Source organism: Chrysochloris asiatica, unplaced genomic scaffold (genome assembly GCF_000296735.1).
Source record: "Chrysochloris asiatica unplaced genomic scaffold, ChrAsi1.0 scaffold00306, whole genome shotgun sequence".
Classification (NCBI taxonomy): domain Eukaryota; kingdom Metazoa; phylum Chordata; class Mammalia; order Afrosoricida; family Chrysochloridae; genus Chrysochloris; species Chrysochloris asiatica.
Window position 1 is genome coordinate 2,297,442 of NW_006408824.1, and position 19,542 is coordinate 2,316,983.

A 19,542-nucleotide genomic window follows, 5' to 3' on the forward strand; every position below is an offset into this window, starting at 1 on the left:
TCAGTGATGCCACCTGGCTGATCCATCTCATTGGGGGTCTTCCTATTTTTCTCTGACCCTCCACCTTACCCAGCTTGACATCCTTCTCCAGCGACTGTTCTCTCCGGACAATGTGTCCAAAGTAGGAGAGATGAAACTTAGCCATCGTGGCCTCCAAGGAGCAATCTGGTTGCACTTCTTCCAAAACAGATCTATTGGTTCTTTTGGCAGTCCACGGCACTTTCATTATTCTCCTCCAACACCACAACTCAAAGGCATCAATTCTTCTATGATCTTCCTTATTCACTGTCCAGCTTTCGTATCCATATGAGGTTATTGAAAATACCATGGCTTGGGTCAGGCGTACCTTAGTCCTCAAGCTGACATCTCTGCTTTTCAATACTTTAAAAAAAAGTTCCTGTGCAGCAGATTTGCCCAATGTAATACGTCGTCTGATCTCTTCCGCGAGTGTTGATAGTTGATCCATGAAGAATGAAGTCCTTGACAACTTCAGTCTTTCTCCATTGAAAAGAATATTTGTATTGGTCCAGTGGTGAGGATTTTTGTTTTCTTGACATTGAGATGCAATCCATACCAAAGGCTGTGCTCTTTGATCTTCATCAGTAAATGTTTCAAGTCCTCTTCACTTTCAGCAAGCAAGGTTGTATCATCTGCATATCGGAGGTTGTTAATGAGCCTTCCTCCAATCCTGCCGCCATGTTTTTCTTCATAGAACCCAGCTTCTCGTATTATTTGCTGGTTGAGAGACACCAAACCCACGATTCCAACTCATAGTGACCCTTTTGGACATAGTGGAACTGCTCCACAGCATTTAAGCAGTAAATCTATACGGGCACAGACTGCCACATCTTGTTCCTGGCTAGTGGGGTCGAGCTGCAGATTGTGCAGTTAGCAGCCCAAAGTTTAACCCACTTTGCTACCAGGGCTCAGTCAGGGAGGTTGGAATTCCATGACCTGTGGGCGGGAATGGGATGGGGATCAGGGTGTCCTGCTTGCACCTGAGTGCCTGCTAAGTCCCTGTGGCTACTAGCATTGAGAATCTGGACAAGTCCCCCTTTGTTGCCAGAGTAGTGCCTTCGGGCCACTGTAGAGTGGGGAGAAGACTGTGTTTGGCTTGTGCAGGACACCTTCCTCCTTGGACATTCCCACAGGGTTTGTGCCAGAGCCAAGCCATCAGGATGAGCAGCCTGAGTACCCCTAGCCTCCTGGACCTGGCTGCGAAGAGCCTGCTGAGGAATGAGGCCATGGCCATCGCTGCCCTGGAGCTGCTGCCCGTGGAGCTCTTCCCACCTATGCTGAAGGCAGCTGTTACTGGGGAATGCAGGGAGACGCTGCAGGCAATGGTGCAGGCCTGGCCCTTGGCCCTCCTTCCTTTGGGGGCACTGATGACTGAGCAGCAGTCCTACCAGGATATCCTGTGGGCAGCACTCAGAGGACTGGAGGATCTACTTGCCAAGAAGGTTCGCCCCAGGTGAGGGTTGTCAGCAACCTAGCAGGGTCCTGGGGACAGGGAATAGAGGATTAAGGATGCTCTGGGAATCTTGTGAGTTACCTGGGAAGGGGCTTCCGCAGTATAGTGCTGATTAAGATGGGGAAATGACTGAGAACATGGGCCAGCCCCCTCCCAGTGGTACTTGAAAGGTACTAGGAGCAGAGACCAAGAATGACGCTGGAGGGCTGGGGGTGGCAGTTGCCATTGAGTCAGTTCAGACTCAAGGCAGCCCCCTGTGTGTCAGAGTAGAAGTGTGCTCCATGACTGTGACCTTTCAGAAGTAGGTCACTAGACCTTTCTTCTGAGTTGCCTATGGGCTTACACGTAGCAACCTTAAACGTAGCAACTGAGTGTGTTCACCCTTTGCACCACCTAGAGACTCCCCAAGGGGAAAAGGGATGAAGAAAAGAATGAGAGGAGAGAGATGGGAAGGGAGGGAGACAGCTGGGGCCTGACCCCTGCCAAGATTCTGAGACTAGTTGCCAGGCCTTTCTTCTGCGGCATCTCTGGGTGGGATCTCCAATCTTTTGGTGGACAGCCAAGCATGTTCAGTATTCAAATCAACTGTTTGATCTTAAAGCATCTCCACTTCTTTACCCTACAGGAGATGGAAACTGCAAATGCTGGATTTGCGGGCAGGTGCCCATCAGGAATTCTGGATTGTGTGGGCTGGGAGCCCTGCCAGGGGCAGTGAGAACTCGGAGTCAGAGGTAGAGCCACCCAAGGCTAAGAGACAGAAAGTAGAGGTTGCAGGGATGGTGGAGAGAGCCCCAGTGGAGGTGCTCATGGACCTCTGCCTGAACTCGACTGCCCCGGATGAGTTCCTGACTGCCCTCCTCAAGAAGGTCAGGCAGAGGCATGGTCAGTTGCGCCTGTGCTGTAAGAAGCTGCAGGTCTTCTCGGTGCCGATGCAGAACATCAAGAAGGTACTGAAGACAGTGCAGCTCCACTCTGTCCAGAACCTGGAAATGAACTGCACCTGGAAACTGTCCACCCTTGGGCGCTTTGCCCGCTTTCTAGGTCAGATGGTGAACCTGCGCAGGTTCCTCCTGTGTCACCTGCAGGTCTTGCCATCCCACCGTTCCCGGGCCAAGGAGGAACAGTACATCTGTCAGTTTGCTGCCCCCTTCTCTGGCCTGTGCCACCTCCGGGAGCTACGACTGGACTCCATATCTTTCCTGGAGGGCCGCTTGCACCACCTGCTCAGGTGAGTGACTGCATGCTTTCTCAGCAAGACCAGAACAGGCCTGCTTCAGGGCAGTCATGTGGGCACTTGCTTTGTCCTCAAGATAGTAGTCATGTAACCACCCAATAAAAATCAGTAAGCCAACTCATAATGACCCTGTAGAACAGAATAGAACTTCTCCTTTGGGTTTCCAAGACCACCTGTCTCTACAGGAGCAAACAACCTCTTCTTTCCCTCAGAGAGACTGGTGGATTCAAACCACCAACCTTTGGATTAGCCGCCAAGTGCTTAACCACTGTATCACCAGAACTCTGTCATTAGCCATTCCAAAAATGCTAAACACACTGTTGTCAGGTTGATTCTGACTTAAAATTATTGCAATGTTTGAACCCATTTTTCAGTTACTGTGCCATCTCATCTCGTTGGGGGTCTTCCTCTTTTTTGATAACCCCTCACGTTGCCAAGCATGATGTCCTTCTCCAAGGACTAGTCTTTCCTGATAAAGTGTTCAAAGTACAAGAGATGAAGTCTTGCCGTCTTCACTTCTGAGGAGAATTCTGGCTATACTTTAGGACAGATTTGCCCATTCTTCTGGCAGTCCATGGCACTTTTAGTATTCCTCACCAACACCTTCATTTAAAAACAGGGTAGGAGTCCAACACAATGTTGAAGGAACACTGCTCAATTCATAGTTCCCAGCCTTGCCACAGACATCACACTAGACTCTCCTCTGACGATGTTCCAGTGCTGTCTGGAATCATCCTACAGTGAGGGTAAGGGATTTGTTGTTCTTTTCCTGACAGATGAGGAAAGAAAATCTTAGAAACCCAGTTGCTCAACAAATAGGTGAGAAACCCCCTTAAAATCTGACCGACTGGATGTTCATACTCTACCATGCGGCAGGCACCCTGAGGGTTGCCCATCACTGGGTGGGAGGTCCCTGAATGATACACATGGTTTGTGTTCAGCTACTAAACAAAAAAGATCCCTGGTGGTTCAGTGTGTTAAGCATTGAGCTGCTAACTGCTAAGTGTTGTTCTCAAGTGCCGTCGAGTTGATTCCGACCCATAGTGACCTTGTATAGGGTTTCCAAGGAGTAGCTGGTGAGCTTGAACCGCCAACCTTGCAGTTCAAACGGCTTTGCAGTCTGGCGCATTAACCCACGGCGCCACACCAAGTAGATGGCTCAAACTCTCTAGCTGCTCCATGAGAGAAAGATGTGGCTATCTGCTTCTGTAAAGACTTACAGTCACTGAAACCCTTTGGGACAGTTGTACTCTGTCCTTTGTCCTCTAGGGTCACGGTGAGTGAGAATCAACTGGATGACAGTGGGTTGGGTTTTGTTGTTGTAACCTTAACGTGGTGGTTTGAACCCACCCAGTGGAACCAAAAGAAACAGCCCTGGTGATCGGCTTCCATAAAGATTGACAGCCTCAGGGAAGCACTGTGAGGCCATTTTACTGTGTCCTATAGGGTTTCCACGAGTCAGAACTGACTGGACGACAGTGGGGTAGGTTTGCTTGATGGTAACGCAGTGTCCCAGTAGTGCAAATGTATAATCTGCTCCAGCTTCTCCTCCACACACCCTAACTGACCTGCCTTCCTCTAGGTGCCTGACCACCCACTTGGAGATCCTGTCAATAACCAACTGCCTGCTAGAGGAGTCGGACCTGATATACCTGTCCCAGTGCCACTACACCAGCCAGCTGAGGGATTTGAGCCTGAGTGGCGTCAGCCTGACCACCATGAACATCGGGCCGCTTCGCATCCTGCTGGAGCACACCTCGGCCACCCTCCGGGACCTGGACCTGGATGAGTGTGGGATCATGGATGCCCAGTTTAGCTCCATCCTGCCTGCCCTGGGCCGTTGCGCCCGACTTGAAACCTTCAGCTTCTGTGGGAATCCGATCTCTATTGCCGTCCTGGAGAGTCTGCTGCGCCACACTGCTGGGCTGGCGCACCTGAACCACATGCTGTACGCTGCCCCACTGGAGAGCTATGAGGAAGACCATGGCACCCTGCACTTGGGCAGGCTAGCCCAGCTCCACACCCGGCTGACACGGATCATGCAGGAAGTGGGGCGGTCTGGCATAGTCTGGTTCAGCGCCAACCTGTGCCCTCAGTGTGGCGACAGGACCTTCTATGACCCAAATCCCGTTCTGTGTCCTTGCTACACGCCTGCCTAGCTGGGTTCACCATTGATGGAAGGTAGAGAGAGATGGGACATGGGTCCTATAGAGTCAGAAATGGGAACCTGGATTTCTAAAGTGGGTTTTAGTCTTGAATTATCTCTGCATGCGTGGTTGTAAAGAAACGATTAAAAATAAAGAGAACTTCATTGTCAGCCATGTGGTGTCATTTGTGATAGATTGACCTATCTTCCCCGGTTAATCAAAGAAAAAAAAAACCCCAAAAACCTGCTGATTGATTTTGACTCATAGCAACCCTACATATAGGATTTCCCAGACTGTAAATCTTTATGGAAGCAGATAGCCTCATCTTTTTCACACAGCCTCATCTTTCTTACACAGAGTGACTGGTGGATTTGAACCGCTGACCTTATAGTCAGTCACCTAATCCACAGCACCACTAGAGTTTCCATGTTCAGTCTCAGAAATATCTGGTTCCTAATGAAATAAAAAAGGTGCTAAGTGGGTTCTTTGTTACCTCTAGTAGTATAAATGGTTAAACCTGGGCTATGTTTTAATGGAAAGAACTCACCTTGGAAGACCAGCCTGGTGAGCTGCTTAGGAAGGTCACAACCTTGACGACCCTGTGGAGCAGTTCTGCTTTGCACACATTGTCCCCATGAGTCAGATTCAATGGCAACTGGCTAGGATTTTGCTGTTGGCCCCTAATGTTTAAAAACTCTAGGTGCTGGGAGGAGGGTTGGCCCTGAGAGCTCACAGCCCCGGTCCTCACTTCTCAGGTTTGTCTCTCTCAGGTATCTTATCACTAGTTACTGTGGTGTCCACTCTGACTCAAGGCACTCCCATGTGGTCAGAGGAGAACTGCACTTAACAGAGTTTTCAGAAATGGATTGCAAGGCCTTTCTTCCAAGGTACCTTTAGGTAGCCTTGAACCTCCAACCCTGTGATTAGCAGCTGAGGGCATTAACCATTTACTCTGCCACATTAATCATTTATACTGTGTGGTGCTGTGGGTTAATACACCAGACTGCAAAGCTGTTTGAATGGCAAGGTTGGCGGTTCAGGCTCACCAGCTTTCTTAGGACACCCTATACAGGGTTGCTATGGGTCGGAACTGACTCGACAGCACTTAAAAACAACAACAACAACAACAGGGACTCCATAGATAAATAGATATGTAAACTATAATTAACCAAACAAAAACCCACTGCCAGTAAGTGGTTTCTTCTGACTCATGTTGGCAAATTATTGAATGTTGCAGAAAGCATCAAGAGAAGGGAAATGGTTAGTGTTCAGCCATTTCAAGAGGTAGCATATGATCAAGAGGCAATGATACTGAAGGAACAAGTCCAAGGGCATTGAGGGAATTGGCAAAGAACAAGGCCTCAGGAATTGATGGAATAAAAATTGAAATCTTTGAAGAAAGTGAGGCTGCATAGGAGGCACTCACTCATCTCTGCCAAGAAATTTGGAAGACAACTATCTGGTCAACTGATTGGAAGAGATATTCATATTTGTGCCCATTCCAAAGAGAGGTGGCCCAATGGAATGCGGAAATCATTGGACAATCTGATATCTCAAACGAGTATAGTTTTGCTAAAGGTAATACAGAAACAGCTGCAAGCATACATTGACAGAGAACTGCCATAGGTTCAAGCTGGATTCAGAAGAGGCCGTGGAAAGAGGCATATCATTGCTGATGTCCAATCGATCTTGGCTGAAGGCAGAGAATATCAGAAAAATGTTTACCTGTGCTTTATTGACTACACAAAGGCTTTCAATTGTGTGGGTCATGACGAGCTATGGGCAACATTGCGAAGTATGAGTATTCCAGAACATATAATTGTGCTCATGAGGAATCTGTACATGGACCAAGAGGCAGTTGTTAGAATAGAACATGGAAACACTGAATGTTTTAAAATTAAGAAAGGTGTACAAGGTTGTATTCTTTCACCATACTTATTCAACCTGTTTGCTGAGGAAATAATCGGAGAAGCTAGGTTCTATGAAGAAAAACGTGGCATCAGGATTGGAGGAAGACTCATTAACAACCTACAGTATGCAGATGATACAACCTTGCTTACTGAAAGTGAAGAGGACTTAAAATATTTACTGATGAAGATCAAAGAGCACAGCCTTTGGTATGGATTACATCTGAATGTAAAGAAAACAAAAATCCTTACCACTTGACCAATAAACAACATTCTTATCAATGGAGAAAAGATTGAAGTTGTCAAGGACTTCATTCTTCTCGGATCAACTATCAACACGGAAGCAGCAGTCAAGAAATCAAAGGACGTATTGCAGTAGGCAATCTGCTGCACAAGACCTTTTTAAAGTGTTGAAAAGCAAAGATGTCAGCTTGAGGACTAAGGTGCACCTGACCCAAGCTATGGAATTTTCAATAACCTCATATGCATGTGAAAGCTGGACAGTGAACAAGGAAGACTGTAGAATTGATGCTTTTGAGTTATGGTGTTGGGGAGAATATTGAAAGTTCCACAGGCTGCCAAAAGAACCAATAGATCCGTGTTGGAAGAAATTTAGTCAGAGTGCTCCTTGGAGGCCAAGATGGCCAAACTTCGTCTCTCATACTTCAGACATATTGTCAGGAGGGACCAGTCACTGGAGAAGGATATCATGTTTGGTAAGGTGGAGGGTTGAGAAAAAGAGGAAAACCCCCAACGAGATGGATTGGCCAAGTGGCAGCATTGATGGACTCAAGCATGGCAACAGTAGTGAGGTTGGCCCAGGATCGGGCAGTATTCCGTTCTGCTGTACATACGGTTGCTATGGGTCGGTACTGACTTGATGGCACCTAACAACAACAACAACAACAACATTAAGTGGATTCTTCTAACTCATGTTGTTAAGTGCTGTTGAGTCTGATTCAGTGACCCTGTAGTGGTTTTTTGAGGCTATAAATCTTTACAGGAACAGACAGCCTCATCTTTCTCCTGAGGAAAAACTGGTGGGTTTGGACCACTGACTTTGTGTCTAGCAGCCAAATGCTTAGGCTGTAGTGCCACCATCACCAATAAAATTGTCATGGTGTCAATTGTGACTCCTATAACCCCCACATGTGTCAGAATAGCACTGTGTTCCACAGGGTTTTCAATGGCTGATTTTTCAGAAGTATATTATCAGGTTTTTGTGAGGTGCCTTTGGATCGACTTGGACATCTAGTCTTTCCAATAGCAGCCAAGGGCATAACTGTCTCCACTGCTTGGGCTACTGGGGCATCTGCTCCCTACTTGCTTATTTCTGTGGCTGGCAAGGTGTGCATCTTCAGAATCTGTAACAGATGAGGTGGCTAGTTTCGAGCACAAGTGTGGAAATGTGCTATTCACAGAGGCTCTCACTGCTGACTCACTGAGACCCCAACACAGACCCTCATGGTTCTCTGATAAATCTTGGCACAATCCAAGAATCAATTTGCGTCACTGTGCACAAGTCACGCCCTTGTACTGGAAGGGGATGTTCATTCATTCATGATGAGCCAGAGACGGTGGGCCTCTTCAAACCCTGCTGCCATTCTGCCAGGTCCGCCCCTTCTTTTTTTTAAAGGTTTTTATTGTGGATTGAGTGAAAGTTTACAGGGCAGATCATCAGTTTTACACTCAATAAATCATACACCTTGTTTCATTACAATGATTATAATCCCCTCCATGTTAACAGTAACCATCAGTTAACAGTATTTCTCTCTATTCACTTTAGCTTTTTATTAAAAAAAAAACAAAACACTCAGGCATATATAATAATTTACACCTACAAAGGGTGCATTCTGCAAGTCTGCCTCCTGTCCACCAATTCTTAGTCCCTCTTCCCATGAATCTGCAGTCCTCAGCTGCTCCCTCTCTCTATGTCCTCATCTCTACCTCCATCTCTGGCATCGCTGCTTCTCTGGATAGGGTCCTGCATTCTGCTTGTGCTCTTCTCCCTTGGTGGTCCTAGGGTCCTGTTTCTAGACTGTAAGATTAACCACTCCCCTCTTTTTGTTACAGAACTTCAACCTTTACAATAGTGACAGTTGCAATTAGTCATGATAACATTTATGAATCTTATCTGCATCTCTTTTCACCAGACCCATCTAGACAAGATGAAAACTATTCAATGGGGACTCTATCTCTCCCACCCCCCACCCCCATACTCTTAAACTAAACTCCCTCTTGAAACCTTGTAAGTCAGTCACTTTGTGCCTTTATCGCCCCCTCATTTTAGGTAGCCAGTGTCTAAGTGGCCCATCCCTATCTATCCCCTGTGTACAGAAGGGATAGCATTGATACTTGATGTGAAGACTCCTTCCCTCTCTGTTGGTATTTACAATTACTACCTCCATGAGTATAGGTCAGGTTCATCAAATTGTAGAAATCTACCCTTATTTCCTTTATCAAAAAAAATTTTTTTGTAATCTTCCTCTAATGATTGTTCTGATTATCAAGCCATCAAGACTAGGTCAAATGGGTACTGTCTACAAGTTTGGGTGTTCTTGTGCATCTCCCCTCCCTCCATATCAGATGGATGCTTCACTCTCAGCTCTAGTCCTCTGTGGCTATGTCCTTGTCCATGGGCTCATGTGTCCCCAGGTCTCATCACACTTTTAGATCCACCCCTTCTTAGATGAAACTAGTGGCCAGTGAAGACATGTACAGTCCTTTCAGCAAGATACCAAATCATATAAGTATCTGACATTTGTTTTCGTATTTGTAGACTGATGCAATCTGATTCAAGATTGTTCACTGTACTGTAGCTGTAGCAGTCTGTATCCAGAGAGAGCAGACTGTGGACACCAGGAGTCAATTCTCATAAGAGGGTGTTTGTTGGTTCCAACATCTAGGAAGGCTCCAAAGCTAGAGTGAGATTATGTTAGAGGAATGCCAAGACAGAGAGTTTATCCAATATTTGAACAAGCAAAATGTGATATAAGATGAAGAGACAGTCCGTGGCTCAATTTTCAGTAAAACAATAGATAGGCCTATAAGGTGAACAATCGGTTGCACTCCTTAGAACAGTCAATCATTCAAGATCAAAAGGTCAGCACATTTGCTCAAGGACAAAGTTCAGAAGGCAGGAATAGTTAGGAAAGAAGGACAAATGAACATAGAAACACCAGGGAGGAAGTGGGATGAGTGATGCTACATTGTGAGGATCGCAATAAATGACATGGAACACAGTATAGGAATTTTTTTTTTTTTTAATGTTTTATTGTGAATTATGTGATAGTTTACATGGGAGAACATTGGTTTTACATTCATTCTATTGTATATCGTCTCATTGCCATGGTTACAATCCCCTCCATGCAATCCTTTCCCCTTGCCCCCCAGGTCTTCAGCACACAGTCACTCTCCCTCCCTGGATCTAAAGTCTCCAGCTGCTCCATTGCTCCACGTCATCATCTCTGGTTCCATTTCAGGCATCACTGCTTCTCTGGGTACGGTCCTGGTCTCTGCTCTTCTCCCTTGATGGTCCTAGGGACCTCCGCTCCTAGACTGAAAAGTTAATCACTCCCCTCCTTGCTGTAAAACGTCTACCTTTACATTTCCAACCCTCACAATCAGTCCTGATAACAATTATTCACTATTGTATCACAAGAGACCCATCTGTATTTCATTGCATCAGCTCCGCCTACAATATAGGAATTTGATCTGTAAACCTTTACCTAATTCACAATAATAATAATAAAAAAAAATGAAGTTATAGTCATTAATGACCCCTAAAAATGTTAGTTAATATTAGGTACTATCAGACTGATTCTGAATCATAGCAACCATGTGTACAATAGATTGAAACACTGCCCAGTCCTGTGTCTTCCTAAGTGAAGTTAGCCATAAAAGGACAAACACTATGATTCCACTTACAGGAAATATCTAGAATGCATGGAGACCAAAGTTTATTAGTGATTACCAGGGACAGGTGGGAGGGGGAAAATGGGGAGGCACTGAGTCTATTAACAGTCCCTGCCCTCTCTTCTCCCCCCACACCCCCCCTAACAACAACAACAACAAAAGCCGCTGTGAGAATGCTGGCAAGGATGTGGAGAGACTGGGACCCACCTACATTTCTGATTGGAGTTCAAAATGGTCCAACCACTCTGGAAATCAGTATTGTGCTTCCACAGAAAGTTGGAAATAGAAATACCATATGAGCCAGCAATTCTACTTGGTATATATCTACAAGAAACACAAGCTAGAACATGGAAAGATAATATGCACACCAATGTTTATTGCAGCACTATTCACAACAGCAAAAAGTTGGAGACAGCCCAAGTGCCCATCAATGAAATAATGGATAAACAAATTTTGGTACATACACACAATGGAATATTATGCTACCTTGAAGAATAACAAGCTGCAAGGCACCACATAACATGAATGAACCTTGAGGATATTATGCTGAGTGAAATTAGTCACAAAGGAACAAATATTCCATAAGACCATTATTGTAAAAGCTTAAGAAAACATACCAATACAAAAAAAAGGAAACTGTTGGTTACCAGGGGTGGAAGGGAGGGGACAGTAGAGCACAGAGTAGGGGATAGATACATCATAGGTCAGGTGTTGGGGAGGGCAATACACAAGAAGGGTGAGGGGGATGGTGACTCTGTGATACAGGGATTGACGCATACTCTGGGTAAAAGAGAGGAAATAATGTTAAGATGCTTGACTGGCTTATGAATATTGGTTTCCCTTGCCTGCTATTGTAAAATACACTTGAGTGAGATAGAAAGGAATATTGGGAAACATGATTATAGAAAGCTCATAAGCCCGCCTTCAGCCTATAACTGACTGGAATACCTAAAAGGGGTGCTAGAACTTGTCCAGTGGAAGAAGCTTCTTGCAGAGCCTTTGTAGTATATAAGACCTTAGGTGTAACCCTGATCCCTCTGAGGTGTGACAATCCCACTTGAAAGGATGAGCAAGCCAGCCTGGAGCAGCTAGATACTTTTTGAAAGAAAGACCAGCAAGAAAGATCCAAAACAAAAATGGCAGTCTGATTGGCTACTACAAGAACATGTTGCTCGCCGGGAGCCATCAAGGCAAGCAATCAAATCCCTTCAGGACAACCCTCCTTCTAAGACTGAAACTCAAAGGGAACACACGAGTAGGCATGTAAACTTGCTAGCAACCATGTTGGTCTCCTGGTGAGTGGAAGTGGAGGAAAAGCAGCAATGAAGAAATGGGCTGAGTTCAACCACGTTTCATAGACTGCCGTCTTCCTGGAGATGAGAGAGAGAAGAAGAAGGGCTCTTTGGTCCAAAGTATGGTGAGACCTGGGAACTCCTGGGCCCATGGTCAAAGATACAGACATAGAGGCCTAGAGCTGAGAGTGAAGCATCCAGCTGATATGAAGTGAAGGGAGATGTACAAAAATGCCTAAACTTGCAGATAGTTCCTATTTGACCTAGTTTTGATGGATTGATGATCAGAACTCGACTAGAAGAAGATTTAAAAAAAAATTGATAAAGGAAACAAGTGTAAATTGCTACATTTTTTGTACTTGACCTATACTTATGAATGTCATAGCTCAAAATACCAACTGAGCGGCAAGGTATCTTCACATCAAGGATCATTCCTATCCCTCTACACAGGGTTGATAGGGATGGGCAACTTAGACATTGGCTACCTAAAATGGGAGGGAGGGGTGTTATAAAGGCACAAAGTGACTGGCTTACAAGTTTGCAAGAGGGAGTTTAGTTTCAGAGTGTGCAGGGGAAGGTAGAATCCCCACTGAATAGTTTTCATCTTGTCCAGACAGGTCTGGTTAAAAGAGATGCAAATAAGAGTCTTATGATTCATTAGTAATTGTTACCATGACTAATTGTGATTGTCACAACTGTAAAGGTAGGAGTTTTGTAACATGAAAGGGAAGTTCTTACTTTCCCGAAACTGTGACCAAAAAATTTCAAACAAGAATTATATACACCCAGAAAAACTGCCCCTCATATATAATCAGCAAAATTAGGACATTTTCAGATAAACAAAAATTAATGGATTTGTGAAAAACCAGACCAACTAAAGGACTGAGAAACAACAACAATAGACAATAACTTGAGATTAACATATATGACAACACTACCCAGAACTCAATCTTGATATGTTCTTCTTGTTAAGTGCCACTCAGTCTGTTCTGACTTACTGCGACCCTATATAGGGCTTCCAAGGAGTGGCTGGTGGATTTAAACCACTAAACTGGTGGTTCAAACTGACCTTGCAGTCCAGTGCTTACTCTATAGTGCCACATCAGACCTCTATAATCTAGATATAGAAGTATTTAAAGTAAAGAATAAAACCTACAAAACTGAAACTAGGAACCAGAGATATAATTTTACAATGAGGTCAACTGAAACCTCAAAGAAGGAATAATATAGATACAGAAATTCCAAATGGTGAGGAAGTCAAACAGATTTCAAGATAAAATAGACTGTCTTAATGATGAGAAAGTTAATAAATTACAGTGTAACCTCAAAGAAAATTAAAATACTTGAACATCAAGATTAAAAAAGAGAGAAGTCAGAAAAATTTAATAAGTATTAACACAACAGATACAAAAGTGAAAAGAAAACTCACAAACAAAATGAACTCTGTGCAGAAAAGTATGTGGAACAAAGAAACGAGCAGCACCACCAAAAGTATACAACAAAATCATGGAAATAAATTCATATCAATAAGTACATTGAATGTAAATGGATTAAATGCACCAGTCAAGAGACAGAGTAACAGAATGGATAAGCAAAAACCTTTCAGTATGCTGACTACAAGAAACACATCTTCAAACAAAGACAGAAATGGACTAAAAATTCATGGAAGGAAAAAATATACCAAAGCTACTGGCAATCAAAATGAGTAGGTGTGGCAAATTTAATCTCTGATAAAATAGGCTTCAAGGCAAAAGCCAGCATAAAAGATAAATGACACTAAATCATGATTCAGAGATCAATTGAACAAGAGGACATAACCATAATAAATATCTATACTTTCAATGAAAGAGCCTCAAAATATATAAATTGATATCTAATATAACTAAAGAAAAAAATAGACAACTCAACAATAATTGTTTTGCTGTAATTATAGACTTTAATACACCACTTTTAATGAAGTACAAAACAGCCAGAAAGAAACTCAGTGAAGACACAGAAGAAATAAATAATACAATCAACCAACTTGACCTCATAGACATATACAGAGGACTCAACCCAACAACAGCACAATATACATTCTTTTCCAGTGCACATGGAACATTATCCAGAATAGACCATATGTTATGTAACAAAGCAAACCTCAATCAATTTAAAAACATCATAGTATAGCAAAGCATCTTCTCCAATAAGACCACTATAAAACTAGAAGTCATTAATAGGAAGCGTAAGGGGAAAAAAAATACATGAAAATTGAAAAACACTGTGATTAAAAGCTATTGGGTAGAGCAGTGTGAAGAAGAGGTGAGAACGACCCCTGGATCTACCAAAGCCCGCGCATAACCGCATCCAGGTGCCCAGCGCCTGCGCCCCACTGCCAAAGCCACCATGCCCAAGAGAAAGGCTGAAGGGAGATAAAGCCAAGGTGAAGGATGAACCTCAGAGGAGATCCTCAAGGTTATCTGCTAAACCTGCTCTTCCAAAGCCAGAACCTAAGCCTTTAAAAGGCCCCTGCAAAGAAGGGAGAGAAGGTACCCAACTGGAAAAAGAGCAAAGCTGATGCTGGCAAGCATGGAAATAACCCTGCAGAAAATGGAGATGCCAAAACAGACTAGGCACAGAAAGCTGAAGGTGCTGGGAATGGATGCCAAGTGAAGTGTGTACATTTTTTATAACTGTGGACTTCTGGTGACTGTACAGTTTGAAATAATATTTTTTATCAAGTTTTATAAAAATGCAGAATTTTGTTTTACGTTTTATTTTTAAGCTATGTTGTTAGCACACAAAACACTTCATTGTTTGGGGGAACAGGGGCAAATGTCACTAATACAGTGTCTCCAAAGCTGGACTGATGAGGAAGAAAACACCTTTCCCATCTAGTTTTGAGTGACTCCCTCTTGGTTCCCAGAAGGAGGGATTCCCTGATGTTAACAAACAGTAGCCACCTTGGCACACAAATGCCTATGGTGTGGGAAAAGTACAATTTGATTTTACATCTTCATATCCTTTTCGCTCTCTCTGCCTTCAAGATAGACTTGACTCCCATCAACCCAGAGACCTGTTGGGACCTGACCTCAGAAAACTGGTTATTCATGTGTCAGGCAACCTGGACTTTACAGTGGTGCCAACTCAGTGGTGGTTGATGGTTATGTGCCGTGGAGTCGGTTCCGACTCATAGCGACCCTGTACAGGGTTTCCAAGGCTGTAAATCTTTACGGAAGCAGAAGCCTCATCTTTCTCCCGCAGAACAGCTGGTAGTTTCGAACTGTTGACCTTGCAGTTCGCAGCCCAAATCGTAACAACTATGCTACCAGAGCACCCCTCAAAAGAGCAGTGGTTCCTTTGTTTAGATTGTGGGTCTTTAGATTGGTAATTCTGCCTTTTTCATTTCATTTTTGGAAACTCAGGGTCAGCTCGTGAAAAGTTGTTAAACAACATGCTAACTGAAATGTCAACCCTTACTCTAAACTTTCCCTGTTCAGACCATCAGATGAGGACTTCATTGGGTTTTATAGAGACCTTCTGATTTTGGTAGTCCATAGAAGAAGGGAGTTTAAAAGTTGTTGTATACTGTTAACAATTGTCTGCCCATGTCCTGCCTGAATACCATGATTGTTTAAAAAAAAGCTACTGGGTAAAAGAAGAAATGAAAAAAGAAGAAATAAAAAATTCATACCAGGGATGCAAGGATGGTTCACCACCAGAAAAACAATCAATGTAATCCACCATATAAATAAGAAAAAGAAAAAGAACCACATGATCATATTGATTGATGCAGAAAAGGCATTTAACAAAATCCAACATCCATTCCTGATAAAAACACTCAACATAATTAATAGCATATATACAAAACCAACAGCCTACATTACTCTCAATGGAGAGAAACTGAAAGTCTTCCCTCTGTGAACAGGAACCAGACAAGGATGCTCTTTGTCACCACTCCTACTCAATATTGTGCTTCAAGTTTTAGCCAGAGCTATATGGCAAGACAGGGAAATTAAAGGCATTCAAATTGGCAAGGAGGAAGTAAAACTGTCTCTATTTGCAGGCGATATGATCCTATAAATGGAAAACCCCAAAGACTCAGTAAAAAAGCTACTAGACTTTATTGGAAAATTCATCAAAGTGACAGGATATAAGATCAACATATAAAATTAAGTTAGATTCCTCTATACCAATAACGACAGTGCTGAAAAGGACATTAGCAAAGCAATACCATTAACAATAGCCACCCAAAGGATGAAATCTCTTGAATGAATATAACCAGAGAAACAAAGTACCTATACAAAGAAAACTACAAAACACTACTACAAGAAACCAAAAGAGACTTACAAAAATGGAAGGATATGCCATGCTGCAGGATGGGAAGATTTAACATTGTGAAAATGTCAATACTGCCCAAAGTAAAGTACATATATAATGCAATCCCAATCCATGATTCCAACAACATTCTTCGAAGAGATGGAAAAAACAATTACAAACTTTATGTGGACAGGAAAGAGACCCAGGATAAGCAAAGAACTGCTTAAGAAGAGTAAAGTTGGAAGCCTCTCACTCCCTGATTTCAAAATTTACTACATGGCTACAATGGTCAAAACAGCCTGGTACTGGTACAAGGAAAGATACATTGATCAATGGAACAGAATCAAGAATCCAGAAATTAGCCCATCCACATACAGCCAACTGATTTTTGACCAAGGTCCTAAATATATTGCATGGGGAGGGGACAGTCTCTTCAACAGATGGTTCTGTCAGAACTGGAAATCTATATGCAAAAGATTGAAACGAGACCTTTACCTCATGCCTTATACAAAAATCAACTCAGCATGGATTAGAGACCTAAATGTGAATCCCAGAATTATAAAGACCATCAATGAAAAAATTGAGAAATTTTTGAGGGTTCTAAAATAGGGCATACACAGACTACCAAATATTTTGAAAATTAAACAAACAAAAATAGACAAAATAGAGGATTGGGACATATTAAATATTAAAAACTTATGGGCATCAAAAGACTTTGCCAAAAGACTAAAAAGGGAACCCACAGAATGGGAAAAAATCTTTTGCAACGACATATCAGACAAGGGACTCATTTCTAAAATATACAGGAAACTACAACACCTCTACAAGAAAAAGGCAAATAACCCAATTAAAAAATGGGCACAGGATATGAACAGACACTTCACCAAGGAAGAGATCTGGACAAAGTATGAGAGATGAAGTTTGGCCACCCTGATTTCCAAGGAGTACTCTGGCTGTACTTCCAATACAGATCTGTTTGTTCTTTTGGCAGCCCATGGCACTTTCAATATTCTCCCCAACACCATAACTCAGAAGCATCAATTCTACGGTCTTCCTTATTCACTGTCCAGCTTTTGCGTGCAGAGCTGCAAATCAAAACAACAATGAGATATCATTTCACACCAGCAATAACAGCAAGATAAAAAAAATAGAGGACAATAAATATTGGCAAGGATGTGGAGAGACAGGGACCCTCCTACATTGTTGGTGGAATTGTACAATGGTCCAACCACGCTGGAAAACAATATGACACTTCCTCAGAAGGTTGGAAATAGAAATACCTTATGATCCTGCCATTTGTCTACTTGGAATTTATCTATAAGAAATACAACCCATAATATGAATAGATATATGCACACAATTGTTCATAGCAGCACTATTCACAATCGCAAAAAGATGGAGACAGCCTAAGCTCCCATCAATGGAAGAATGGATAAACAAACTTTTGTACAGACATACAATGAAATATTATGCTACCTTGAAGAATAACAAGGAAGCTGCAAGCCACTGCATAACATGGATGAACCTTGAAGACATTATGCTGAATGAAATTAGTCAGTCACAAAAGGAGAAATACTGCATAGGACCATTATTGTAAAAGCTAAAGAAAAAGTACCCACAATAAAAGGGTAAAAAAACACAAAAAACTTTGCTGTTTACCCGGGTGTATGGAGTGGGGTGAGGGGAGGGTGGGGAAGGTGGAGCACGGTAGGGAATAGACACAGGATAGTTTGAGTGCTGGTGGGCGGTGGGTGTGGGGGTGCAATACACAAGAAGGTGGAGGGGAATGGGAGAACATTTAGGCAGGTTTGCAGGGGCTAAGTGGGACAGAGGTAAATAATGATTTATGCTCAACCTTGGAACAACAGGGCTCTGGGCTACAGGGATTGAGGCATGGTTTGAAAGAATAAAAGAGAGGAAATGATGTTAAGATGCTTTGCTGTCTTTTGATTCTTTGTTTCTCTTGCCTGGTATTGTAAAATAGACACTTGACGGGAGAGAAAGGAGTAGTCAGAAATAACACCATAGAAAACTTCTAAATTCATCTTCAGCCTACAACTGATTGGAATACCTAAAATGGGGCTAGAACATGCCCAGTGAAGGCTTCCTGCAGAGCCCTTGCATTACATAAGACCATAGGTGGAATGGTGACCCTCATCCAGAACCTTTTGAGATGGGAAATTTTCACTGAAAGGACACATAGACCAGCCTGGAATTGCTAGAAGAAAAGATGATACTTCTTAAAAGAAACACCAGCAGAAAAAATCAAAAACAATAAAGGCAGTCTGATTGACTACTACAAGAACAAGGAAGTTGTTTGTCTGGGAGTCATCATGGCAGGTGGTCAGGTCCCCTCAGGGCAAATCCCCTTCCAAGACAGACTCAAGGGGAATAAACAAGCAAGCATGTGGTCTTGCTGGTGACCACGATGGTATACTGATAAGGGAAAGTGTGGGGAAAACAGCAATGAAGTTGTAAGCTAAGTCAGACCATGTTCAATAAATAGACTGCTGTCAATGTGGGTTGAGACCTTGTTGGCCTGCAGTATGGTGAGACCTGAGGACTCCTGGGGACAGGGACATAGCCACGGAGGACTAGAGCAGAGAGTGAAATGAAGTGAATCCTGTGTCTATTCCCTACCCTATGCTCCACCTTCCCCATCTGAAATGAAGTGAGGGGAGATGTACAAGAACACCCATACTTGCAGATAGTACCCACTTGACCTGGTTTTAATGGCTGGATGATCAGAACTCGACTAGAGGAAGAAAGAAGAGGTAAAAAGGAGTAATCCACTACAATTTGATGAACTTGACCTATGCTTATGGATGTAGTAGCTCAAAAGAGGGAACAAATCTTTACAGCAAGGATCATTCTCACCCCCTCAGTATGCAGGGTTGACAGGTATAGGCAACTTAAACATTGGCTACCTCTGGTAGCGTAGTCGTTACAAATTGGGCTGCAAACCACAAGGTCAGCAGTTCGAAACTACCAGCTGTTCTGCGGGAGAAAGATGAGGCTTTCTGCTCCTGTAAAGATTTACAGCCTTGGAAACCCTGTACAGGGTCACTATGAGTCGGAACCGACTCCACGGCACATAACAACAACAACAACACCCAAAATGGGGGGCTACAAAGGCACGAAGTGACTGGCTTACAAGCTTTCAAGAGGAAGCCTAGATCCAGAGGGTAAGGGGGAAGGTAGAATCTCCACTGAGTGGTTTCCAACCTGTCTGGACAGGGCTAGTGAAAGGAGACAGGGATAAGACTCTGTGGTTCAA

General features: G+C 43.3%; 1 protein-coding gene across 1 annotated transcript; it reads left to right on the forward strand.

Annotated features, from left to right (window-relative positions):
- Window positions 1–1,178: 1,178 nt before the first annotated feature.
- Window positions 1,179–4,864, forward strand: PRAME (preferentially expressed antigen in melanoma). Its single transcript, XM_006874942.1, has 3 exons — window positions 1,179–1,471; window positions 2,097–2,699; window positions 4,288–4,864. The coding sequence occupies exons 1-3, from the start codon at window positions 1,179–1,181 to the stop codon at window positions 4,862–4,864; spliced, it is 1,473 nt and encodes a 490-aa protein (XP_006875004.1).
- The last annotated feature ends 14,678 nt before the right edge of the window (window positions 4,865–19,542 follow it).